At 39.1% G+C, this 27,059-nt stretch overlaps 1 protein-coding gene across 3 annotated transcripts; it reads right to left on the minus strand.

Annotated features, from left to right (window-relative positions):
• PRKCI (protein kinase C iota) lies at positions 1-26,980 on the minus strand. 3 transcript variants are annotated; one of them, XM_048314256.1, is made up of 18 exons: positions 26,770-26,980; positions 19,513-19,634; positions 14,988-15,077; positions 13,576-13,626; positions 12,366-12,451; positions 11,198-11,338; positions 10,298-10,352; positions 9,758-9,816; positions 9,114-9,290; positions 8,293-8,390; positions 7,226-7,312; positions 6,498-6,633; positions 5,903-5,990; positions 4,859-4,984; positions 4,676-4,755; positions 3,651-3,740; positions 3,233-3,348; positions 1-2,520 (listed from the first exon to the last, which is right to left on the minus strand). In XM_048314256.1, exons 1-18 carry the CDS (start codon positions 26,883-26,885, stop codon positions 2,433-2,435), a joined length of 1,806 nt encoding a protein of 601 aa, XP_048170213.1. In that variant the 5' UTR covers positions 26,886-26,980; the 3' UTR covers positions 1-2,432. The 3 variants fall into 3 exon arrangements, with proteins under 3 accessions (XP_048170213.1, XP_048170214.1, XP_048170215.1); XM_048314257.1 differs by lacking the exon at positions 26,770-26,980 and adding an exon at positions 26,219-26,275; XM_048314258.1 differs by lacking the exons at positions 12,366-12,451; positions 19,513-19,634; positions 26,770-26,980 and having other exon boundaries at positions 14,988-15,076.
• Positions 26,981-27,059: the final 79 nt, after the last annotated feature.

Here is a 27,059-nt window from a genome sequence, read left to right on the forward strand (position 1 = left end):
TCTAATAGAAATGTTTTATTTAAAGTAAAAAGTGTGCACAAATAAAGGGAATGATTACACAACAACGCTCAAGACCATATTCCATATGAAACAGGAAAATAGTAGTGACAATATTAACTAGCAGAGCACCCATAGGAATCCAACTCGCATACAAAAAGGAGGTTACTCCACATAAATACATCATGCTTCTGATGCAGACATGTTCTCCAAAAAACAAAACCTACTGCACTGGACTGTTTACACCCAAAGTCCCTTCTGAATATTTATGACAGTTACTATATGCTTAACAATGAAAAATAACAGTTAATATCATGGCACTTTGGAGAAAATTAAAGTTTAAAAATGGATTTACAGTAATTTACTTGTCACTTTGCAACATTCTTAATGGTTAGATATGTAAATAGAAAAAGTATTTTTTCTGTGACATTATAAAAAAACCAATTAACTTTTGCTTTAGTCTTCTCTGATGAATGGCAGAAATGCCCTTCCTTACATAAAGCCATTTTCCTTAATACCTCATAGGAAATTATGCCACTGTAGAGACAAGGCTTTTCTTGTTTGCTTTATATGATTTCCCAGTTTAATATCAGTTGTGCCCTGATGTCTAAACTGATCATGTGGGTGCAGGAGTCAGAGGCTAAACAATCACCATTTTAAAACTGCACGTAAGCAGTTCACTTGACCCAAATTAAATGTGCTGAAGTCATTAGCTGCTCTTTAAAGGAAGGTTCACTCTGATATTTTACATTTGAAAAGACACAACTGGAATTTAAGGAAACCTGATTTTTAACAGTGAGAAGGTTCAATGCTTCCCTGAAACTGAAGCCCCTCAAATCACTTCCCAGTTTTGGAAACTCAGCCCAATACTAAAGAGTTTCCTACTCACATTGCAAAGAAAAACATGAACTAAATCTCATACCACGACACCAGTGTGGATTTGTGCAATCTCTGTGCTGGCAGCTGACATGGAAGTGAACAGACATACACCAGAAAACTTGTGCTATGAAATTAGTGAAAATTAGGATTTTCACAGAAAGACACTGGCCAGCAAAAGTCTACTAAAAGCTTCAGGTAATGTTTGCCAACTTGTGCTTACAGATACTCAGATCTGCTTTCAGTGACACTTAGCTTGTCTTGTGGCTCTTACATAACACAGATTCCTTTCCTCAGTGTCTCTTAATCCCTTTTCCCCAAAATAATAGTAAAAAAAAAGTGGTACATTTGGCATTTCTTCAGCCCATCACATTCATAACTACTGCTTTAGCATTAAAAATAAGGATTATCTGTGCTGTATATTACACTGCTTCCTAACATGAAATGTAAGAAACACACCTCCTAGTCCTAGTTTGAACCATTCTTTCAATTGCTTTCTTTGAGCCTGCTACCAACATTTCAGGTTTGATTTTAAGTACAGATCACCATCTCTAAGGGCAGAAGTTATGGGAGTCATTGAGGACAGCACCTATTTTATTCTAGATATGCTTTTTCCACTGGCAAAGTGGAACTCATTCCCAGCAGTGTGGCAGTAAGATAAAAAAGGAACTGATGTCCTTTTCCAGGCTGTGGCTGTACCGTGTGCAGTTCTGATGCAGTTAAGACAGCAAGTATAAAAGCAATAAATAGTATGAGGTTCAGTATTAGCTGCTCATTACTGCTAAATTATGCTGTTCAGATTTTAACTTCTCTAACTGTTAACTGAATTCTTTAATTAAACTGACACTTGATGCCGTGTCCAACCCTTGCTGAAAGGGCCAGGATAGAAAGGCACTCTCTGTATCAGTGTACAATTCCTAGTGTGAGTTTTGGAGCAAAGCCTACCAATTCTGATATGGAGTTAATAGTCTCCTTCAGGATAGGATCAATATTCCCCATGAAAGCAGAGAGTCTTGACCTATTCAGTGTAAATATCTGCTCTCCTTGCTGTCATTTCAGTCTGAAGGGCACTAACATAGCTCTAATTTCTATGTCTAGAACAGGGATATCAGATGTTTAGAGAGAAGACATTTGGAACTACAGAAGTGATAAGTTCTTACTCATCTTGCTGAAAAATCTGAAATCCTTGAAGGATTATTACATCACCTGATACAATTTGTGTTCATTAAGCACTGAAAACCTTTCCTTGCTCAGAACATTGTACTGGCAAACTATACAGCCAGACCCTTTGTGCAGTCAGGAGCCCCAGAGACCAACTCCTGTATTAAAATTCAAATTTGGCAAAATTGTTAGAAAGTTCTAACATTTTAAATCTGGCAGTTGAAGGTTCAGCATAACAACTGTCCTGGACAACAATCAATACAAAAAGAAAATTCACACTAGGTGGCAAGGGCAGGATGTTGAGTTACTCATTTTATGCAAGTGCATCCAACTGGAGAGATGTTTATCCATGCAGAAACAAATGGAGTAACGATTGGCACAGTTAAGAAATGGAGAATTCAGACACATTCCTCAGCTGACATCAAAAGAGGATTTATGTATTCAAAGCCTTCAAATTCAGACTGGTCAATCTTCTTCACAATATCACTGTTAGGATTAAAAAAGTCATTAGTTCAGCAAAACTAAAAAGATAACATTAACTGATAGTTTGACTTAAAATTAAAATCTGTACAGTGGACTGCAGTTGAGAACATTTCCCTTCTCTCTTTCGTCTCTCTCTACCTTTACAGTTACCACTGGGTTTTTTTAACCCCAATAATGGTACCAAAACACAAAACCCCTCAAAAGCAGTGACTGGGCTGCACTCACTCTCCCACAAAGCAGTCTGCAAGGTTTGCAGTTTTAAAACTATGCCCTAAACAGACAGTTTTGTAAGGACCTGAAAACATTAGGATGTGATAGATACTGCACCTGCATCAGCAACTTTTCTAAACCTTTTTTGTACAGTCTGTCTTTAGAAAGGGATGAAGAAGGAAGTTGGATTTCAGACCTGATTAAGGTGCACAGGTAACAATTAATATTGACTGTTCGTGTTTACATACTATGTGAATGTTATATAAAACATTACAAAAATTTGTAAAATGTGAACAACAGCAGCTCAATCACGCTAGAAAGGTCAGGGCTCTTCAAGAGTTAAGAACCACAAATCCACTACCAAAATCAAGCACATTATCATGCCTTTTATAAAGGTTTTTCAGCCAGGATAATCTTACTTGACTACCAACAGTGTAAAACACCCAAACAAGCCAAACAAAGCGTCTTCTCTTATCTGAACTTCTTAAAATTCTACATTACTTACTCATCATCTGGAGTGAGCTGCACAGGTTCATTGGTGAATTGGGAATCAAAGTTATCCAGACCAAATTCTCCAGATATATTTGGTTTAAATGGAGGCACCACTTGCTTTTGCTCCATCTAAGAATAAATGCGCTTAGTCACACTGAGAATTAGTTACAACCTATTGAATTATTTTTAAACAAGGCTGGAAATTACTATTAAGTTTATTTATTATACTTTCTACAATCATTCTATTAATCTACTGCACTTACTGTCTGTAAAAGGGATAAAAGATTGTGTATGGTAATTCTGGTACAACATAAATTAAGATCTTAAGGATTTTGATCTTAAGTTCCATTTTGATCTTAGGCTCCAAACAACTTTGTCAAGGCATCACTGTATGCAAAGAAACTCAGCCACAGCAGTGGGCATTCACATACCAGATCCCAATCAACATTGCGGAAGAAGGGATGTCCCTGGATATCTGCAAACCCTGTCTGAGGATGGCAGCCCAAGCGTTCCTTTGGATCCTGGGCAAGGAAGAAAATATTTCTAAATGGATGCCATGGTCTACACAAGAAAAAAATGCCTTTATTACAAATCCCATGAGAGATGAAACACCAGAATTACAAGGAACACTAAAGAACTAGGTTAGGATTATTTATTTTGGAAACTGCTCCAATTTACCCTCTGAAATAGGCAGGAATATAAGGAATATAAATGGCTATGCTGCTTTTCTTCCTTTTCATTCAGATCTGTTTAAACATACCATAGGTTTCAGAGCAGGCTTTGTTAGATTACTAATGAATTTGATTCTTTCACCTTCCCTTGCTCCTCCCTGAACAGACTATGCCAGGAAATCACACTGGGGCAGTAACTGCAGTTCCTGGTGAATAGTGTGGAAAGGAGGTTATTTTAGTAAGACAATTCCATCTCCATGTACACACATGCACACACTACCAGGGAGTTGTAACAGTGTGCAGTGAACAGTGTTACTTTCTTAGAATAACTTTACCAAATCTGGTTTCTCCTGTATCTCTTTCTTCCCACTCACATAACACTCACTAAAAGCCAGCAAGTGCTTGGACTCATCATCCACTACCACACACGCACCTTCTGACTCTCAGGCTAGAGAGCTTCCAGCAAGCAGCGAGCACATCCTGCCTCTGCATCTCGCTCCATGAAGTCATCAGAAGCTGTCCAAGTGATTTGCTAAGCTGCTTCTCTCAGAACCAAAATAAATCTGGTAAGTTCGTTCAATTCTCCAGCTTAAAGAAATCACTTGGAGCATTTCTACGCCTTTCACTTTGAAACTTACACACAATCCCAGCCTGAGAACCAGGAGCTTCAGATTTTAAGAGAAGTATCTAGAATAGGGCCCCCAGCCCCACTGAAATTGTGCTTTAGGCTCTCATCTTTTCTACCCTGTTTCTGTATGTGACAGATAAAGTACATCAGCTCTTACCTTGTTAAGGAAACTCTTTAGAACACCTGCTGCTTTAACAGAGAGGGATCGGGGAATTCGGATCTGTTTTTCCAAAATTACTGCAAGAAAACAAGGCTCCTATCAGCCTTTGCATCTTTGTAGTTAGTTTAAAGGTTAAGTGGAAGCAAAGCACTGAAGTGTAGGAACACCCATGGTACTTACCTTGGAAGAGATAATCCTCTGTGTTCTGATCAGGGTTGTCAGAGCTCCCGACGATGTCGAACGGTGACCGGCCCGCCATCATCTCAAACATCAGCACACCAAGGGCCCACCAGTCCACGCTGAAGCCTGGAATTCAAGAGAGAAAACACCACATTTCACAACAAAAATACCAACACCTCTGGGGCTAAAAACAGACAGAGAAGAACGAGTTCAAAAATATAAGTATTGCCAGTTCTCCAATTAGCTGAATAAAGGAGAGATAACGGCTGTACCAGACATTACGTGGATCATTACGTAGACAACAGGAGGAGATGCTGTACAGAGGAAATGCAAAGAGTTTAAAGGTTGGTGTTAAGACCTTAACAAATAGATAATATTTAAGCCTAGTCATTACTAACCTACAGTGCATTTTCCAGGGTGGGAGATAAGGCTAAGGAGGAACTACGTGAGTCTTAATAGCAGTAAGTCAGTCATTCATGGAGCAAAGCTTATCTCCCCTACTATTCACTGCTACAGGAAATCCCAGTAGCCAGGCTGGGGCTCATACAGGCTGGCTGGCCTAGCAAGCTTGTGATAAGCAGGAATATCTGAAGCCAGTATGAAAGAGACATTTGACTGAAATAAGATGGTAGATTAAAAACAAATATGTAAAGGGACATCTACTATCTAGGCCTTTTGCAATGAATTTATATCTAATCCATCATTGCTGCCAAATGTAAAGCTCCAAAACCAAACACGATGCCAGACTGCAAGTATATCATTGGTACTATCTAAAATAGTTATAAACAATAATAAATTTGGAAGACTCAAGCTATTCTTCAAGACTGGTCAAAAGAATTTAAAATGTGGAATGCAGAGTATCTCATTTGCTTTGTATGAAGTTTTCTGCTCTTCCTTTGAAGGCTTTATTTACTTTTTCAGACAGGATGTTGAATTAAGACTGATTATGTGTCTAATGGAGATTTTTACTTTCTACTGCTAAACAACTCCAGTAAGAAGAGATAAGGTGAAAATTATAAAGTAGCATCAAGAAATTCCATTTACCATAATCCTCTCCTCGGAGAATCTCAGGTGCAATATAGTTTGGAGTCCCACAGAATGTGCTGGTTGTGTCACCGGGCCTCAGCCCCTCCTTTAGGAAAAGATGGGAAGAAAATACTTTACAGTTAACTGAAGATCCCACACTCCTCTGTTAAGAGCTTTACTTAGAATTAATTTAAGTCTTGAATAACCAGCATAATGGCAATTCCACAGCAAAGTCAAACCCGTGATCCAGTGTCTTTGTAGTGACAAAAGTTTTCCCAGAAGAAATGGGCAGTGCCACAGAATCCAAACAGGAGCAAGTGACTGGTAATTTCAACCTCTTTTGAAATCACCTTATCCTGACTATTTCAGCCAACCCCTCCCAGACAAGTTGATCCAGAAGCTTTATAAAAACATAAACAGTACATGCAAGTGTGGTCTGTGCACTCTGGCATTTGCCTTTTCTCCATGTGTGGAAGTGAAATGAATATACAGCCTGTGTGCACTGTGTACAAAGAGATAACTTGAAACTTCACTTTTTAAAGTCTCTGCATCTTTTAATTTATAACATTTCTTAATTGTTGATTTTCCCGGTTAGCAAAAAACTAGATCTTACCTTGCACATGCCATAATCTGTGAGTTTAATATGACCTTCAGAATCTAGGAGCACATTATCCAGTTTTAAATCCCTGTAGATTATCCCTCGCTCATGTAAATAGTTCAATGCTAGACTGATTTCAGCAGAATAAAACCTAGTGTAAAAAGAAATATTGATTACTTAAGTAATCAAAACTCAAAGCTCAATAACACAGTCTTGGTAGTATGATATTTTCTATACATAACCCCAAGTATTCTATTCTTTTTCCACAGAGAAGTGGCAAATTGTTTATAGTCACGCAAATGTTTCTATGCACTTCAAAAATTGTTTTTAGTTAATAGTAATGTCTACTGCAATCATCCCTTTTATCTCACCATCTGAGATTAAGCATATGCACCAAGAACTCAGCATTTGCCTGGACAGCTGGTAGTGGCTGTTGTACAAGAAACACATTGATATCATTAGACATTAAAAAAAACCCTGTAAAACTGTTTTTCTAGAAAAAAAATAGCAGACTGAAGTCATACAGAGTAATGCCAATGCGAACAGCATCTGAATGCTATTACAGTTCCTTCTCGAAACACAAACACAGTGGCTTGCAGCAGCAAAAGGAGGATGCAGTTTCACATTTATTAAATCCTTAACATCTGGAGAGGCTTTGCTGGCTCATCCCTCATAATCTCTGCACTGCTGCACTGTGTCAGAAAACCACTGTTTTGATGCAAGAAATCTGGAACGAGACACACCTGGCATGTTCCTCTGGCAGCTTCCTCTGCCTCTGCATATGGAACATCAGATCTCCTCCATTGACATACTCTATAACAAAGAATAACCTGGAACACACAGGATTGTTACAAGTGATTGTGTGCACGGCTGAAAGAGGTGTGAGATGTTAGAGGTCTGTTGTAGAACAATGCCCATTCCACTCTACCCATCTCTCTGGCACCAGGCTGGTTTCACCATTCCCATCCCCGCCCCCACCACTCTTTGACTAAATTTCCAAAGTTAAAAATCAAGTATACAAAGTCTCTCTAGGTAATTCCTTCATTGTTAAAGGAATGTAAGTAATCCTTCCCATACTCCTCATCCATTACAGGTACTGCTTGTCATTACTACACATGTGACTGTATAGAGCCACATCAGTTTCTATGCACAAACCAAAAAAAAAAAAAAATTAAAATCTAATTTTCCTTCCTGATCCCTTTAGTCTCCTTTGTTTGTGGTTAATACAGTAAGTGTATTACAAATACTCTTTCTTCTCACTTCCCTCCACTAGCTTGTCACCTTTTTGAAACAGCAAGGATACTGTTCAAATATACAACAGCTGTATTTTATATGTACTTAAAGTTATTACTGTATAGAATAGAAAAATAATCATTTTCATCTCTATTACTCAGTTTTCCTTTTGAAAACTCAGATTCTATTTATTGAGATTCATCTTCAGAGAATCCAGGCAAGTTTGAGACAATTATTCTTCAGTTTTTGTACTTCTGATTTTCATCTCCTCATGCCTTTTTTCCTTCTATGTTCTCTTCTACCACATATTCTCAATCCTTTTTTTTTCCTACTAGCTGCCCTTCTCTTCCTTTCCAGAATCCTCCCCACCACATCTACCAGTACTCTACATTCTTCTGCATATTCCCCATCTGAAAACCTTAGATGCACATGGCATTTGGATCATAAAATACTACAGCGGTTTACAAAACACTGACTTTGCTACCTAACGCTTTATGCTTTAAATAGGCCTTTGAGGTGCCTGATAGGATGAGGTGTTTTTAATAAGACTATCTTATTATTAATTTATGACCTTTACCTGCTTTCTGTCTGGAAGCAAGAGTGCAGTCCGACCAGAAAGGGATGATTTGAGGCCTGTTCAAAGACGTGTTTCTCCGTCTGAACCCAATCAATATCCTATTTTTTGAAGAAAAGTGACATTCAGAAAAGGACTGTTGCACTTCTTAGGTCACGTATTAATGACAATTAGCAGGAAGACACAAAAGGGCTTTGCTGTCCTTGTTCTACTTGCAAGAAATTAAATATTCTATAGTTCTGAAATGTGAAGCAACAGCTGACAGCATACATTTTTTTCCTCAATGTCCCTTACTCTTAGCCTCACTGTGTAACCACCTGGGGAATGAAAACACACTGATCTATAAAAGATAAACTGGTGCAGGGAAATGTAAAATAGCACCAAGAAATGCAGAAGGAATCAATGGTAGACTGAGAAATAAATGCAAATCTCTTGGACAGCAAGCCACAGTCACTTCAATCATTTCAGAGTAGCCTAAAGAAACCCAAGGGAAATCCTTAGTAACAAGAGGTTTTCAGCAGTTTAATAGTGCAATTTCTGACATGTTTTTACTAATCACTGTGCAAAAATTAAGATAGGAGTCTGATTTAACAAGCAATTAAAATAATATGGTGAGATTTCTTTGTGACAAAAACCCAGACTTGAACATACGAAAATCAGACTCCACCTGGTTACCTGCCTTGTGAACCTCCTATAGAGCAGTACCAAAAAACCACGTGTAGAATTCTCATTGAGTGCTGCAGCCCAGACCTGGCTCCCACCTCGTGGGGGACATTGGAGCTGTCTGGAAGAGCTGCCCAATTCACTGAGAACACCTTGCCCACCTCATCATCGTTGACGAGCTCCTTCTTCACCACTTTCATGGCATAAATGCGCTCGGTTTTCTTCAGCCGAACCAGCAGCACTTTGGCATAGCTGCCCCTTCCAATGACTCGGAGCAAATCGAAATCCTGCAGGCCCAGACTGGAGGAAGCTTTGCCACTTTCCCTAATGCTCATCGCCTGTGGATAAAGTTGCACTGAAATGAGGAAGCAGCCTTGCCACTGTCAGCAACTGCAAAAGTCAGCATGTCAAACATTTCAAAATGAATATAAACAAGTAATTCAATTAACACTTGTTATCTTAAGACTGTACTGTCCTGGAAAGGAATGTGCTGGGAAACAAAGGAGGCAAAAGAGACTTGGAAGATAAGAAACAAACCAAACTGGAAAAATTTGGAACACTTTCTAAATCAAAGCACATCTCAAGGTTCAAAATAAAGCAACGTGCCAGCCATACATGCACATGTCTCAGGAGCAACCCAAATGTGCCCTTTGTGCTAATTTTCAGTTTGTGACAAATTAAATTACTAAAATCTTGAAATTGAAACACACAGGCTTTAAGATCTTCAGTGAACCTCATGGGTTCCCTCCAACTTCAGATACTCTGTGATCCTATGTAGAGAGTTAGCCTGGTTAAGATATTTTACCTCTTTTTCTTCACCAACGTGGTCCAAGCTCTCATGACTCGAGGGATTGTATGGAATCACTGGAAGTGCAAGAAAAATTTATTAGACCAACGAAACACAACAGGATTTTCTTCTGCCTTAAAATTTCCACATTCAGAGAAACACAGTTTAAATGTTTCTATTGCAAGAATTCAAAACTGATAGGTTTGCATTAGGATCATCACTCTGACTGCCACAAGAATAAACATGTTTGGCCTCCACTCCAGCAGAAGCTCTGCTACTGCTGTTAAGGGTTTGGGTTTTTTTGCCTGATCAGGGCATTTGAAGTACTCAGCTTACTAAATGTAACTGATAGCCTAAATTCTTCTTTTTTTAATCAAGTTTCTGAAACTGATAAGATATACAATACTGGAATTTTTACATTTATATGCTCCTTAGCATGAAGAAGCTGTCTTTTTGTATTCTATGAAAAAGTAAAGAGGGGTTTTTAAAATAATTTTACTTCAAAGTTCACTTTTCAGCAACTTACAGTAATTTAGAGAAAAAAATTATTGATCTTACCTGTTTCTACATTTTCTGAATGCACTGATGATGGATCCATAGGCATTATTGGTTCCTGCAAACATAGATAGGATTTTTGTAATAGACTGTCCAAGTGTCAGACACTTGGACAATAAACTAAATTAACGACCCTTGAGGAATATAATCTAGCTACTTTTTAACTTGATTAGTCAACATAGTTACTAAAACATACACAATGAAATAAACCACTGCATTCTTTATTTTCCCTATTTTCTGGAAGTTATGACATGTTTCCAAAAGCTGCAGAAGTGACAACTTGGTACAATAGAGAAAGAAATACAGGAGATGAGAAGTGAGATAGAAAAATTGAAGTCCTTCAGCAGTATACATACTAGTCAAAAGAATTCCCAAAATATGGACTTGTAGCTGTCCATTTTATTAAACCAGGAGCAGTAACAATCTCAATTTTTCTCAGGACTTAAGAACTGAAGATGATTGAATTTCTTGGGAGAAAAGTCAAAATTTCTGCACTTCAGATTCCTTTGCTGTAAATGGGAAATAATCCAATAATGTATCAGATATTTAGAGAATTTACTCGACCTGTAGTCCATTCTGAAGATGTAAAATAGTGTGTGCGTGCATATGTACACACTATGTAACATCCCTGTGAACAGTGGGATAAACGTCCCTCATACGTGACAAGGGAAAAACATCAGATGGGTACATTAGACTCCTGTCTTGCTACTAAGTTGCAACTCTGCTCCTTGAATCCCAAACTTTCTCACAAAAGTCATGGTAACCATAAAAATGATGTTTCAACTACTGCAATTATTTGCAGGCTGCAGCCTGAAAACCAATAGTATAAAATAGGGAGGGTTATTTGTTTGATTGGTTGGTTGCTGCTTTTCCCAGGTAACTTTTCAGAACAATTTTACTTACTGGCTGTAGTGTATGTCGGCCACATTCAATATTGACAAGTTTGTGACACTTCTTGTGAACGAGGAGCTTGCAGTTGATGCACTTGTACCCCTGGCGCCCCAGGCCCCATATCCGGTCAGTGCAGATGGCACAGTGAGCTCTCTGCAATCAGAAACCAACACAACTCTAATTAAAGAGCAAAACTAAACAATAAAAACTATCCAGCCACACTTGCATGAACCAAGCTCATCTCCTCATCTCTCTGTAGGTGAGTCCTTACAGAGGAAGGCAGGAGAGCAGAAGCTTCAACACCTTAAACAGCCAGACAACGTGAATGGGAAGATCAACACTCGCTGAAGGACATTCACAAAACAACTCCAAAGATCCATGAAAACAGGGTGCCTACGGAGGCAAGAGTGGAAACTGATTTAACTATGGTGCCTTGACAGCCTTTAACCCAGATGAGGTCAAAAAACAACAACAAAAAAAGCTGAAGTTAGACATGAGGATGCTCAAGATGAAGTTTAGTGGAGACAATCTCAAGCATTAAACACACAATACACTAAGCTTAGAGAAGAAGGAAAGATTATTGAAGGTGTCAAGGGACCTGACTTACCCAAATATTTTGGGTTTGGTTTTTGCTGCTGCTGTTTTAAACACAGCAGAGCCTTCTTGGTCCTTAGCTAATTCTATTTGACCATTGCTTCCCGAAAACATTCTGAATGGTTTGCTATTTTCAGTAGATTACATGGCACCAGAAACAGGCTGCCTGGAGAAACATCACAGCTTTCTCCTCTAAAAGTCATGAAAGAAAAGTCTGTGCATCATAAGCAAGTTCAGACCATTTTATTCCCAGAAGCTGAAAAACTGAAAATCTACTTTTAGCCATCTAATACATTCCAGTTTGCACTCTGGGAAGATTTTAAGTGAACACAGGAGTTTTAATATTATGTTTTCAGAGTATATGTACAGTGAATTGCAACCAATTTGTTTTGGTTTTTTCTATTTTAAGTTCCTGACGATTTCATATTGATTAGGTCTCCTGAAAATACAGGATTACCAAAAGTGTATAGACAAACAACAAAAATGAGAATAAAACTACCTGATAACTTTTCAAGGCAGTGGCATCATCATTATCAAAGTAAGACATCCCTGTATCATGGCTTTAAGTACCCAACAAGAGTCTCACCCTGTTAAATCGTTTGGCTTGGAAAGTGTGACCATTTGCACAATAGAGCTTTCGCCACCGGCGGGCGCCTCGGCGATAAATGGACTCTAAGAGGAAAAACACAGGATTATATCCAGACAAATACAAGTACAGAACCACAACATCTTCTCCTGGAGGTTTCTGTGTAGAGTGACTTGCAGAGTGAAGTTTCATTTCTACACCTTACAGAAACAGAGGAATGTTCCAAGTATCTTTTCCTTTTTTTTAAGTTTTGGAGAATATTTGAAGTAGAATAATCCTCATCAACTCAAAGTTAATTCTGATTTTCCAAAGTTAAAAGGAACAGTGAGTCAAGAAAAGGGAAATTGTCCAAACAATACAAGCGCTTGTGTGCAAAGTATACACCTCAACTTGGGGAGGAGCTGTGGGGAAGGGAAAGGAGGAAGGAAGGTGAATTTCGGGAGCATGTCCTGATTTATAAGATTGATTGACAAATACTCCAGTGTTTTAAATCCACAGCTGCCACTATTTTTTTTTTTAAACTATTACTTTATTTTTCATTACTTTAGGCATGTCAGAAGACAAAACTGAAAAACTACACTGAGCTGTAAATCTGATTCAGTCTGCAACCTCATTTTTCGGATAACCAGCATTACCCATTCTGCCCAAGTTAACTTTTAAATATGCACATTTACATTTGTCAGAGATTTGGATATCAAGCTGACAGATGTGTCAGTGCATAACATACACACACTCTTTTATAAAACTTTAAGACTGAGGGGAAATTACCTCTTTAATGTCTAGAACATTAGTTAACACAAGGGAGGCTTTTGGAGAATCCTCCTGAATTTCAAATGAATTAACCATGGATCTGTAAATGGTGACACAAGTCGTTATCATTGGTTATAAGCCTCTGCTCACAGTTGTCAGCCAGCAATCTGGCAACTCCCAAAAAGACAAGAATAGGATAAAAAACTGTCATGATAGAAGAGGCAAAAGCAAGGAAAGCAGAGTGACATGGGTAGTTAACAGGAATGTGAAATGCTGATTAACAATGATTCAGAAGTGACAAACATTAAGTTTAGCAGGACTTTCTACTCCTTCTAAATATTTGATTTGTACAGATTTGCATTATTAATATTCATAACTGCAGGATGCCAAACCAAACATCAAAATCTGTTAAAACAGGAAATCTGATTTTCTGTATTCCTTAACTAAAATGCCTACTTACTATCTTCTCCTGGACAAGGCATGCCAGGCCGCTCTGGGACACAAGGAAATACTGCAAGAAAGACATTAACTTCTGATTAGCTTTTTATTTCAGACAGAAAAGAAATCTTTGGGCTAAATACAACACTCCTGAAAGGCATTCAACCATCTAGAGAACAGCATTGAAGAACAGAACTGTTTAAGAACAGGTGAGCTGCAAAGCATCACAAAGCCCTTTTGCTGGGCATAGCAATGACGTACATGAGAAATACAAGCAAAAGGCAGAATAAATCAAGTTATTTCTTAAAGAAAGTAACTAGAAAAAGTAATGATTTTGTTTTCTCATGTGACCAATCTTCACAGTGAGTCAAGATTTCCGAACATTATAAATGTATTATGTGACAGTGTCCTAACAGTTACATAGGATGTTGACTATGTAAGTATTTTTTTTTTTCACAGTTTATTTAGCTTCAGTAACACTACCCATCTTTTACAGTTTATTTGGCTTCAGTAACCATGAGAGAGAAGTATAGCTGTGGAGAGACAGCCCTGGTGCCAGTTTAATCAGAAGCTTATCAAGCACAAAAAATAATGGAGAAAGGGCAGATCAAAAATTCAAGTAATATGTACAGAAGCAGTGAAACATATCTACAAAGGGATTATATTCTTCCCCTTTTTAAAACTCTCTGTGGGAAGCTGCCAAGCTGTCTTTTCCTTTCAAATGGGCTGACGACAAACTAGATTTTTTGCATCTTTTTAGGAGCAGGAGCCTGTTAAGACACTGTAGTGTAACACAGCAACACTTCATAATGATCACTTCTCTGCTCTAATCTCTGATAAACCAAGATCGACCTTCTACTGGTAAAAAGTTACAAATAGCTAGAAAAATATTCTGCAGAAGCTGCCAAAACAGACATATAACCCTGAAGAATAAAAATTGAACAATTACACATTCAACAGGGGCATAATATTATTAAGTTTAAAACTGAAGTACTTAATTTTAGAAAAGTCAAACTTTTCATTAATCTGGTATCACAAATGGAGCTCATTAACTTTTTTTCCTAACAGAGATGCTGCTCTAAAGCACTTATCCATAATCAACTTCAGGATAATATATACATCTAATAAATAAATAAATTGTACTTATCTCTTCTACCATTCACTGCCAGCAAGTGTATGAAGGCACTTGGGCTGAATCAATGAAAAGACAGGGGCTGGGTTTCATGAATAAACTAACAGCAAAGTATATTTTCCTCCCTTAATTTAATAAAGAAGAGCTAAAAGTACAGTGAATGGTCACCAGCATCCCTTGACAGGATGGCCACAGGCCTGAAGGGAGAAGGCTGCCAAAAGTACAGGTAATGCAAGGTAAGAATTCCACTCATTCACAGGTACTAACATGAGCAGCAGTAAATTTCAGTAAATTTCACCTACCATGGATCAGAAGCTCTGAATCCTTGTTTAGTTCATACAAGCGAAAGGCCTCTTCTAACTCCAGCTGAGAGGAAACCGTACATGGATCTCCTGTGGAAAGAAAACAGAGCAACACAAAACTCAACCCAATTAGTTCCATACCATTCAGGAGTTCCCTCACAGTTGGTTCCAAGATAATTATTGTAGCAAAAATCCAATATTCTCAAATGTGGTAGTATTTCTTTTTAACACTGTTCAAAGAGTACATCTGAAAATAGTCATATTGAATTCTTCCAGGGAAAATAAAAATATGGGATATTCCCAAGAGGTGAGCAGATCATAATAACAAACCATCATTGCTACAAGCATGGTTACACATTATTTCAGTACAGGAAGTGCAGGCTATATTCTAGCACCTAAAAACCTTCTAAGATTACCTTTTACTTCATGGTTTTTTAATTAGAACTGAGTCAATTCTATTTTCACAGCTGCTTCAGCACTGCCAAGACTTGCACCAGGAGCTGCAAAAGCAGTCAGTGCTCAAGTCTCTCCTCAAACAAAAATGGAAACTTTTGACAAATAATGTAATCTAAGTACGACACCCCATTTTTCTGATTTGTAACTACTACTTTCACACTCACAGGGCTATTTGAAATAAAATCTTTTAAAGAAAGGGCACCAAGGCAGAAAAAAAGTGGGAGTTGGTTGGCTTTGTTTCTTATTTTTTTTAGAAAAACCGTTGCAGTTTTGTTGACCATTTGTGATGGTGCAGACTAAATTATATGCCAAATCCTTGATGATAAAGTTTCTCAAACTTTATCTCAAACTTGTTTTCTTTGGTGTCTGATGCAGATTAGTAACATTATAAAAAAATTAGCCCCCTAAAAGAATAAGCCTTTTTCAAAATAATACTGTAACTGAAACATTTTTAAAACAATGTTGTCCCAGTCATCACTGCCCCAAAGAAAGAAAATACTTAGTTATTAGCTTAACTTCCTTCCCCCTTTTCATCTACACAAGATGTTCTGTGTAAGAACAAGGGATTTATTTCTGCCTGCTCATCCTCCAGCATGAGCACAAGTTTATTTTTAGCCCAAATCCCATACAGCAAGTCTGCCTTTCCATATTTCTAATTTTTAACAGAAATACTACTTTCCATGTCTTTAAGTGGCAAACTGGTTATGGGTAACCAAACTGGAAGAAGGCAGAGTAATTTCCATCCCAGCTAAACTGGATCCAATCTGGAAATTTTACTGCTTTGAGTCCTCAGTCGATGCCACAGTTAGAAAGTTCTCATGCAACAGACTCTCAGCTATTCTCTTTGTGTTTTATATGGCAAGGTTTCTAAATTAATACAGGCACTGCGAAGGCTTTTCAGTGGAATCACACACCCAGCAGCCGGGAGTATTTAAACTCAGCCCCCAGAAGTTTTTCCAGATAATTTGTTTTGTTTCTAATGTATCACAATGCATTTGTTTCTAATGTATCTTCCCCCAGAACAGGAAGGACATGGACCTGATGGAGCCAGCCCAGAGGAGGCCACCAAGTTGATTAGAGGGATGGAGGACTCAGCTGAGAGGAATGACTGGGAGAATTGGGATTGTTCTGCCTGCAGAAGAGAAGCTTTGGGGTGACCTAATTGTGGCCTTCCAGTGCCTGAAGGAGCCGACAAGGAAGGTGAAGAGAGACTGTTTACAAGGGCCTGGAGTGACAGGACAGGGGGAATGACTTCACTGACAGCGAGTAGGTTTAGATTGGATATCAGGAAGAAATTCTTCCCTGTGAGAGCCGTGTGACCCTGGCACAGGGTGCCCACAGAAGCTGTAGCTGCCCCATCCCTGGAAGTGTCCATGGCCAGACTGGATGGGGCTTTGGGCAGCCTGGTCTTGTGGAAGGTGTCCTGTACATGGCAGGGGGTGGAATGAAATGATCTTAAAGGTCCTTCCAACCCAACCCATTCTGTGATTCTATGCATTCTATTCTGTTGCTAAAATATCAGTAATAAATGTAAATGGTCCATTTTCAGTGTTCTGTCTTTATTGTTTTCTGCACATCAAAATCCTAAAGATGACTCTTTGAAGCCACCTACAGTCATTTACCACCAAACCACTCCCCCCAACAGCTGGATACCTGGACACCACAGTGCCCACCCACGGCACAAACGCACACTGTGCAGAGCAGGGTGGGAGGAGAAGGAACAATTGTATTTACTCAGACTCACTATGGGAATCAACAAACTAGTTTTTCTTCTTTTGTTTCCAACACCTGTGCAAACAGTTCTGTGTTTCCTTTTGGCAGAAGCAAAAGAGGGTCTCAAGAACAAGCAAACTCAGAACAGAAGGTTTATGGACATCTCTTTCAACAAGCTTGAGTAGTACAAATTTTGCAGTCAAAGACAACTGGGATACATAGGAAAATACTTACTTCTGAGTTATATACTGAGAAACAACAGACTGAAGTGACACACAAGGCCAGGGTCCATCCCACAGGATGTTTCAGAAAGCAGAGTGAAGCTGAACTGACCATATATGGAAAAAATAGAAATTTGTCTAAAATCTAATCAAGTTCATTCTGTTTTCCAGTTGCATCTGAGGATTTTGGAGATGACTCCGCTCAATTAAATTAGATCAGTCTTTGTGTGCCATTACCTCTATGAAATCAGAGTAGTTATACATGATGCCCTCATCTTGCAAAGGCATTTACTATATGACAAATCAAAATCTTAGTGACCAGGTAAATCCAGTTTAGTCAGGAAATAGTGATGCCCCAGACCCCTTATCTTCTCTTACACTATAAAAAGCATGAGTAATAGTGTAACAAGTACCAGCCCACAGCACATACCTTTCCTCATGCTACTGTTAAACAGCGAACTTCAGTTTTGGTGAAGAGGATGTGATGTAGGAATTTTCCAGTAAAGGAAAACAGGTTTCTAGAAAGAATATCAACTGAAAACACTACAGAGTGGTGCTGAGAGAGGAGGCAGGGGGCTTGGCAAGAAGCCATGCATTGTACATGCAAGAATTATTCACTAAAGACAGGAGGATTTGTTTTAAACACACTCCTCATTGGCAGATTAACTTTTTCTCCCCTGACATTAAACTGTCAACGATTAAAGCAAACATGGATTGCTTGTGAAAATCAAATCCTATGTGAACACATGAAAATAATTCAGTTGAACTGTAGCCTTGCTTTTTCTTTTACAAAAGTAACTCTAATTAAAGAGCAGAAATTGAGACAGAACAAACTGTGGCTTCATGTAAACTATTGAATCAGTACAAAATGTTTATTAAAAAATTATATATATACTTCTTACTATGACTGACACTGCAAACTCCTCTACAGTGACGAGTCCATTATCTTCCTGATGATAAAACAACACAGCCAGCTTATTATAAAGTAAATGTTCAACTCCCAGTAGCTCTGCTGCACAGTTCAGTCATAAACATTGCTCATTTTACTGTACTGCATCTGCCTGGTATAAATAACTTTGGAATGATGAGGGGAAGAAAAAACCCCACCTGCTCAGACTCCCAAGACCACGTAATCTTCAACACACCTGCCTACATGGCACTTCCAAACACCAGCTTTGCTCCATGTTTAACTTTAAGCTCTGAATAAATTGGCAGTAGCCCAGTTTTAAATGGGAGGAAACAGTTCTATAAGCACCATTTATGCTGATGACTGCATGCAAACACCAACCACAGCCAACAAATCACTGCACACTGCAGCCTTTTATGTACTGCATCAGCTAAAATAACTCCACAGCAGTCTCATAATTCAGAGGGCTCTTCGTTGTAGCTGTAGCTCAAAACTTACATGTAGAATGAACTAATTCCACTGAGAAAACAGAACCTACAAATAACCTTTAAAAAAAATTACCACTGTACACACACCGCTCAACGGACGACATCTGTTAACAGGGAGAACACACTGGACTTCTTTTCATCCAAGGTAAACTTTAGGATGGATAATGTAAGCACTAGAGATGAAGAGTTCTCAGTCAAGGTTGTCTCTGCACTTTGATGAAAAGTTACTACATGTCATTGGTATTTAGAAAAAGTTTTATTAGCAGCTATGTGTTAATAGACTTTAGGTTGCTAAAGTAACGGCTGATAATAACACTTGAGATAAAATGTTTTTGGTTACACATACAACTCAACTATACATTAAATTGTATCAATATTTTAGATGAATACTGCAATTTGTAAAACCTAATGTCTGTTTAACTCTTTCAAAAATATAAGATATAAACAGAATCTTCAACAGTATAAGGGAATACTTTCTGTTGCCTTCATGAGAAGTCCTAACATTGAATAGTCACTGAGGTCTTGTTTGGTTTAAAAAGACAGAGAGCAAGCTACACACTAAGTATTGTGAAACAAATACCTCTTTATTAAGCTCTACTTAAGAAGGCATTGGATAACTTATTTTTGGAGTCAGATTCTATGTTTTATTAGGTTATCTTATGAAGGCAGAGGGAAAGGAAAAGATGAAAGGGAAAGAAAAGGTAGGATGTAGAGCAATGTATTGATGAGCATTGATATACCTTCTTCATCAATCCATTTCATGGTGAAAAGCTGCTCATTGTCAAAGGAGCACATGTCTCGAACTTCACTGCACAGTCCCTCGAAGGAGATGGAAGGCTCAAAATAGGTTATCATGATGTCCCTGAGCAAGAGAAAAATAAAGTTCAGAAACTATTTCACAAAACACAACATTGATCATCATCTCTATCACCTTCCATATACCACTAATATAAACCCCATCCCTGATTAAACTACCTCCAAAATGTTAAAGTAAAATAAAGTACCTAAGTTCCCTTCTTATAGCAAAGTCAGGCTCTAAGTGATTTTTATTACTTGACATTTAATCCTCCAGGTATCTTCTTCAAAAAACCTCAGATTTTATGCCCAAATTAACTATGAAGTGAGTTGCAGCAGACATTAACCACAGAGAGAAATTAGATCTCTTACACCAGTGGAAACTCAAGAATGAAATGCTGCAAATGTTTTAAATTATGATCATAACATATTTCTGGTTTTACTTCCTCTTTAACAGTTATTTTGTTATTAGATATCAAAATGTAAAAACACATACATCTACCCCAACTAAATTTTGATTGTGTAGATGTTATGAAAAATTAATGACAAATACTAAACAGATTTCCTAGCAGATTTGGGGGGATGTGCCAAATATTCAAAGTGCCTTTAAAAGAAGAGTGGTGCTTCACATAATGAAGGGGAAGGCTGACAGAGAAACATATATTTAGAATTGAAATGTACTGCTTTACTGTTATGCAGAATGAGTATTTCTGTGATGATTACAATTAAAAATGAGTTAACCTGATTTTAATAAGTTAGCAAAAAATGCTGACCCACTGTGTTGGCTGGGCCTTAAAGGGGAACAGGTGACTCAGGGCTCAGTCCCTTAACCAAAGGAATTGTGAGGTACAGTTAGAGGAAGGCTGTTTACAACACACTCCTCAAACATAGCACAAAAGCCCCATGTTTGAGCTACAAGATTAATCTTCCCATAAAAACCTCATCCAGCTGGATTTGCTCCGGTGGGTGCCAGCACCCATGATTGTTGAGGAGAGCTAAAGTAAATTATTGAAGCAACAAAGTTTTCACCTGGTCAGAAATAGCATCAAGGTTCCTACCAGACTGAAGTGTACACACACAGCAAGTTAAATATCTTTAAAACATCATATGCATGGGCAGATTGGGATCAAGAAGGTGACTTAACATAAAATGCTGTGGTCATGGAACTGGAACAACGCTTAGGAGGGGCAGAGAGCACACAAAAAATAAACTGCTTGCCTGAGGCTCCTCTTAGAGCAGCAGCAGGAATAAATTTAACTGGCAATTTCTAAGCACTGTGGAAGAACAGCGAGCCTGCTTCTGGATTTATGAGCATCATCAGTTGGGTTTAGTTAGGGGACAGACTCCAGTAAATAGGGCAGATGTGTGTCCAGGATAAACATGACATCTCTTCAATAATCTGAATAAAGCAGTCAAAAAGCTGCTACATGATTTGGTATAGGAATCACTCCTGTTCTTCCCACATGAGACAAAATGCAAAACAGAACAACATTTGAACCCCAGTATTTAGACATAGCACAGTCATTTAGACCAAACAGGGCTTTATTTGAAAGTCCCAATTGCATCCATCCAACATGGCAAAGGTCTCTCAGACACAAAGGTCTCCCTTCACATCCTCTCTAAAAACACCAACTGGGAACCCAATGCCAAGAAGGCAGATTTGACAGTGTGTTACTGTCACAGACACACTGGCAGCCACCACAGAGCAACCCTGTATTAGGAGGCAAAGCCTTAACCTGTATTTCCTGTTTTTCCGGGAAGGAAAAAGGCATCGCTTACTTAGCAGCTCCACTGATTTGGTGCTAGAGTTTACCATTCCTTCATTTACTCACATTTTAGCACAGATATATCCACTTTGGAATATGTTCTTAAACAAAAAATTAGTTCTGAACAGTGAAGAGAAGCAAAGTATCTATATTTTTATGTATTTACATTGTAGGTTTTTTTGGGATTGAACTATTCAGTAGAAAGTTTGTTGAATGACTGTTACTGCCAGAAAAACAGAGTTACAGACCACACTTTTAAAGACTGTAATCACTGATGTTTCAGCAAAACCTGAAGATTAAATTATATATATATTATCAAAATCTGTTCAGCATATTTTCAAATTTGATGATTCAAGTTCACTTGAAATAGATTTATCTGTACTGCAGTGAACAGGAAAAGTCACAATGTTAAGATGTACTGAACAGCCTTGGAATCTCTTCATATCTCTAAAGTAAAAGCCGGTACCAACTGAAAAAAAAAATCTCTTACTACTTGTTGGTATCTTCAAGTGGCAAACCAGTTGTCCTTCACAAAAAATGAGAGTTTAATTATTTCAGAATTTAAGCATGTTCTCTAAATTAGTACTCTAATACCTCCAGCAGGACATGTATCAGTTACTAAATAATTTGGAATATCTCTTCTGCTAGAGCAGACAGTATCAGTCTTTCAGAGAATTCTAGCCAATAGCAATGTTACAAGAGAAAGATGATGTTAAGTATAAACAAGGTTCCACAAACAACATCTACAAACACAGGAACTGAAAGGTTACAGGTCTTCCTACTACTTTATTTTGCCATTTGAACTCCACTGATGACCCTGACATTTCCTGAGACACAGGTCTCACTTTCACAGTGGTTCTGTTGTCACACCTTCGTGTCTCCACGCTTCTTGCCCCTAATAGCACTGATGATGCCTTCCTCCAGGAAAAAGCTGGATTCACTCAAGCCAAGGAGAAGCTAAACTCTATTGAGACAAAATTTTGTATTTTAAATAAAAGTTAGTAGGCCAAATTAAGGGACAAAGGAAAGTTAATATGGACCATAGCCTGCTGACTTGCATTAAAGATACAAAATGTTTTCTTTTACTGAGATGTGGGAAAACTTTTCTTGACAATAGGCCTTTCCTTGTGATGAAGATAAGGTTATACACTGCCTGGAATAATCATGTTTGTCATGAAACTATTCCAAGGTGAAATAAACATCCTTATTTGTCACCTCTTGGCACACACAGGAAATTAGAAGAAAATCTGATTCAAGCACACATTTGTATCACCACATCTGGAGGTGCCAATTAACTCCTACTGTGGAGGCACCAGACTTTTTACAATTTGTTTTAGCACTATTATAGTTGGTCTTAATCAGGAACCTGTGTGTAGGAAACATGCAAATAAACAAGACAGCACTTGTCCTGAATTACTTTCTCTGAAAATGTTATCACTTCTATCTTTCATAAATATTAATAAAGATAATTTAATGCATACTACTAGAAGGCCTGTGTCAATATCCTGCAAATATCAGAATCAGTAAACATAAATCTTAGGAAGACTGAGAAAAGGCAAATGGTAAATCTAAACACACTAGAGAATGTATTTTAAATACATCTAGAAGACCATATTCTCCACCTTTCCTGAGATCAAACAGCTTTCCTCATTTTCTTTTACAAATCATCCAAGAGTTGTAATATCCTTTAACAAAAAAAGAACCATCCAACACAAAAAACCCCAAACCAATGCCAACAATTAAATACAATTATCTGTAACTCATTTTCACTGAGCTTAAACTCCTGTGAGAGAACAACCCTGTAAGAACAGACACTACTGCTTTAGACTTGTCCACCTGCAGCCTCATATACCCCATATTATGTACGTGGAAATGTACAGATACATCATACATATTACCTACATATCCATGCATGTAGCACACACCTGGGCCAGTCATTAAGGCTTTTGAAAATGTCTAATTAGAGCTCACTGCAATGAAGCCCCACAGGACTCTGGGGGAATTCTGCTGTGTCAGTGTCATTTCTGTACCGTGAGGTGCAGCCACTGCCATTCACAACCATTTAAAGCATTGTTTTCCCCTGTGCAAGTCTGTTTTTCTGGAAAAACATATTGTCAGAAAGCTAAATCAATATTGAAACAGCAAGAAGGGGGGAAAATGTATTCACAGGCTTAGTCCAAAGTCTTCTTAAGCTGAACACTCTCCTGTGAAGAACATGAATGTCAACAGACAACAGAAGTCACTGTGCTGAAGAATTGATCAAAAAGTGCCCAAGATAAATAAAAATAAAAATAAATTATGGAAGAATTCAACAATCATTAAGAAATAAATTTTCTGGAAATCTTTATGGAGCTACATTTTGATTTAACAACTAAAATTTATTTTCTCCTCACACTTTTTCCACTCATGTAATTACATTAAAATCAAGAAAATAAGCAGGTTTAACATGTATCATGAGAGGACTGTCAGGCGTGCTCTTCATTTGAACCAAATCAAACTGAAGGTGGGCAAAGCATTGGTATCTACGCCTTTTTATTAAAAATCTAACCTACATTACAGCCTACACAGCTAAAACCAGCATAAAATCTATGTCAGGCACTGGAAGAATACAAGCTAGCAGTTCTAATCATGACAGAAAAATTATTATAGCTGTTTGGTCTTGCTTCTTTTCTAAATCAGCATGAATTCTACAGGATTCCTTGAGCACGAGCAGTGAATTATTCCTACCTGTTCTCTACTCCCACAACATATGTATGAATAATATAACAACTTCTTATACTGACCTGACAAAAAGCATCTCCAGCAAATGAAGTAAGACAAAAGGCAAACTTTGAATATCATCAGAGCACTGAAATGGTTGTAATTACAGATGCTGATCAGTGCCATACACTGGGAGCTGCTATACTTTGTTACTGCATCAACAAAAACCCCCATGTTTGGAATAACATAGTGAATTCCTAAAAACTGCCTCAGGAACCTCTGTTACACAGACTGCACAGATCACAGTAACTCTTTAAAATAGATAACACTATTTTAAGCATTTTAAACAACCAGTCCCATGTGAAAGATAAGCACAGTTTACCTGAGAGAAGGAAGTACCTGGAAAAACTCAACTGAATGCCTTAATTCCCAAGTCTCTGGGAATTCTCCATCCCCTTATTCTCATGATCTCTGTTCGCTTTTAGGAAAATTTTCCATCCTGTTTTAACATATTTCATGAATTTAAGACAAAGAATTACCACTGTACAGTTCAATGAAACAAAGACTCTTCAAAAGGTCCTGTGTGAAGTCTTTGTCCTGGCTGAGGAAAGTAATTGGGCTCCCGGCCAGACCCAGCCAAGTTTTGGGGATTCAGGCTCAGCTCTTTGCCCCAGGCAAGTATCCCAACTATCAGATTCCCAAACGTTTCAAGAACAAATCTGTGCTTCTAAGTGGCTGGGTTGGGTTGGCTTGGTGGTTTTTTTGTTTCTTTTTCTTTTCAACCAGAAACTCTTTTTGGAAGATGAAAAGACCTTCCGAGCCAGACTTTCCCAATAACTTCTACAACCCACTCAAATGCTTCCATTAAAAGGAAATTAGGAGAGATTAACGTTTCCTGATTAACGCTGTTTCCCATTAATTCCTCAATCTAGCTCTGAGACAGTTTATTTGAAGAATGGGGGAAAAGCTGCCTTTGGTATCAGCATTTAGTCCTCAGTCTCCAAGTCATTTCAGGGTAAGTGCAGATAAAATGTTTGGCTTTGATACCCACTTGATAGCGCAAGTCTGAGAAGGGGCTTGAGACTTTCTGTTGTAAGAAAGTGGAGAGAATAATTTGCTTATATCTCAAAATAAATCATGACTAAGGCATTCAGCTTGCTAGTTTGCTGGTATTCACAATGGTTAACCAACACCCTCTGTGACTCAGTGCCATTATTAAACTGATAACTGCATTAACAGATAAAAAGTCAATGGACAGGACTCAAAAGAAACATTCCAACGCCTGTGAAATTATTACCAGTGTCATGAGCCAGCATTCCTGTCCAATGTAGCAGATTTTTTCCTCACTCCCACAACCCTGGGCTGCTTCCTCCCTGTTCTTGCTCCACAACCTCCCTGTGCTAAAGCAAGAATCCATGTGATTGCATGTGGACGTGATCAAGATTAAAACTGACCCAACAGAAGAAAAATAAATGGTTTTCACCCAGACCAGTTCCCATTTTAGTTCACTGTCTGACCAAATGAACACTTCTGCCAGCTGATAGCCAGGGGCATCTTCACTTCTTTAAAGGTGGATTAAAGGGACTGTGAAACAAAGAGCTCAGAATTTCACATACTTTGACAGTGTCTCACATGTCCTTTAAAGCCACAGATTGTGCCAGTCTCTACAGTAACTTCTACAGACTTCTGTCAAGAAAAGCCTCAAAGCAGACACAAGCCAGAAACCAAACACAGCAGCAAATACCAAATGCTCAATGTGGTTCCTATACTTCTCCTTAAAATTACACAGCTAGAGACAGCAGAGAGTAAATACTGAAAATGTAGTACACCTCTTCTTGTGGTAACACAGATAACTGGAAGGAAGCTATCAAGGGCATCATGTGTTCACTCAATCCAAAAATGCAACCTACATTGTTTTCTGCTTAGATCACCTCCCCTCAGACTTAATGGCCCAATGAACCACTGGCAACCCTTGCACCGAAACTTATTAAGTCCTGTAACTGTTACTATTTAATAGGGTGTTGTGAACCCAAGGCAGGATGTTTCTTTTGCTTTATGTGTTATTGCTGGAGAGCCACTGAATTAGGCCCAAAAATTCCGATTTCCATTCTGCAGGCACCTAGTATTTTGGGGTTTTTTTTTTTAACAGAAAAAACATAATTGACAGTAGATGCATCTGGCTTACCATTCACAGACTCCCTTGGAAATCGCTCGGTGCCTGGCAAACAGCCTAAAAATCCATGAAACAAATTTTCATACAAACATCCTCTTCCTTTAGTCCTGAACATTACTTAACATAGAGAGACCAGGACCAAAGCTGCACTCCGAACATACCAAGTGCGACTTTTGGCGTGTGTTATGAAGGAATATGTACTTATTACTGACAGCCAGGGCCTGGGGGTGACGGGAAGCACGGTAAGCAGGGCAGATGCTGCTCAGGCACATCCTTGTTCAGCGGGAAGGCCACCCCAGAAGAAGGGAGGATCCGGCTTCCCCCCTGAACCCTAACTCCAGTCCTGCACTTGACATCCATTTCAGCACGGCTGGTTGGTCGTGGAGTGTTTTTCCTCCGCTCTTTTCCCCCTCCCCTGCAAGTCCGGGGATACCCGGAGCTTGAGCCCGGAGTACCCACGGGAGCCCCTCCAGAGCAGCCCGTGCCGGGTACCCCGAACACCCGCGGGGCCGCTTTGCTCCTCTCCGCCCGGCCGCCCCCGGGGGCTCGGCGCCCGCACTCACCCCTTGTAGTAGGCTTTCACCCGGACCTGGTGGGCGCCGTCCCCACCGAGGCTGCCCCCGAGGCCGCCCGGAGCCGACATGGTGCTGCCGGCGCTGCCGTCCCGCTGTGTCGGCATCGCCCCCGGGCCGGGCCAGGGCAGCCGCAGGCTCGGAGCGGGGGAACCGCAGGGTCGAGCCAGGCCGGGGCGGCGGCTGCGCGACCCCCGCGCCTCCAGCGCGTCCCGCCCGCGCCGGGCGGCACCACGCGCGGGGGCCGGGAGGGGACCGCGCAGAAGCGGCGGTGGGAGGGA

The sequence above is a fragment of the Corvus hawaiiensis genome, chromosome 10 (assembly GCF_020740725.1).
Source record: "Corvus hawaiiensis isolate bCorHaw1 chromosome 10, bCorHaw1.pri.cur, whole genome shotgun sequence".
In the NCBI taxonomy this organism is placed as follows: Eukaryota; Metazoa; Chordata; class Aves; order Passeriformes; family Corvidae; genus Corvus; species Corvus hawaiiensis.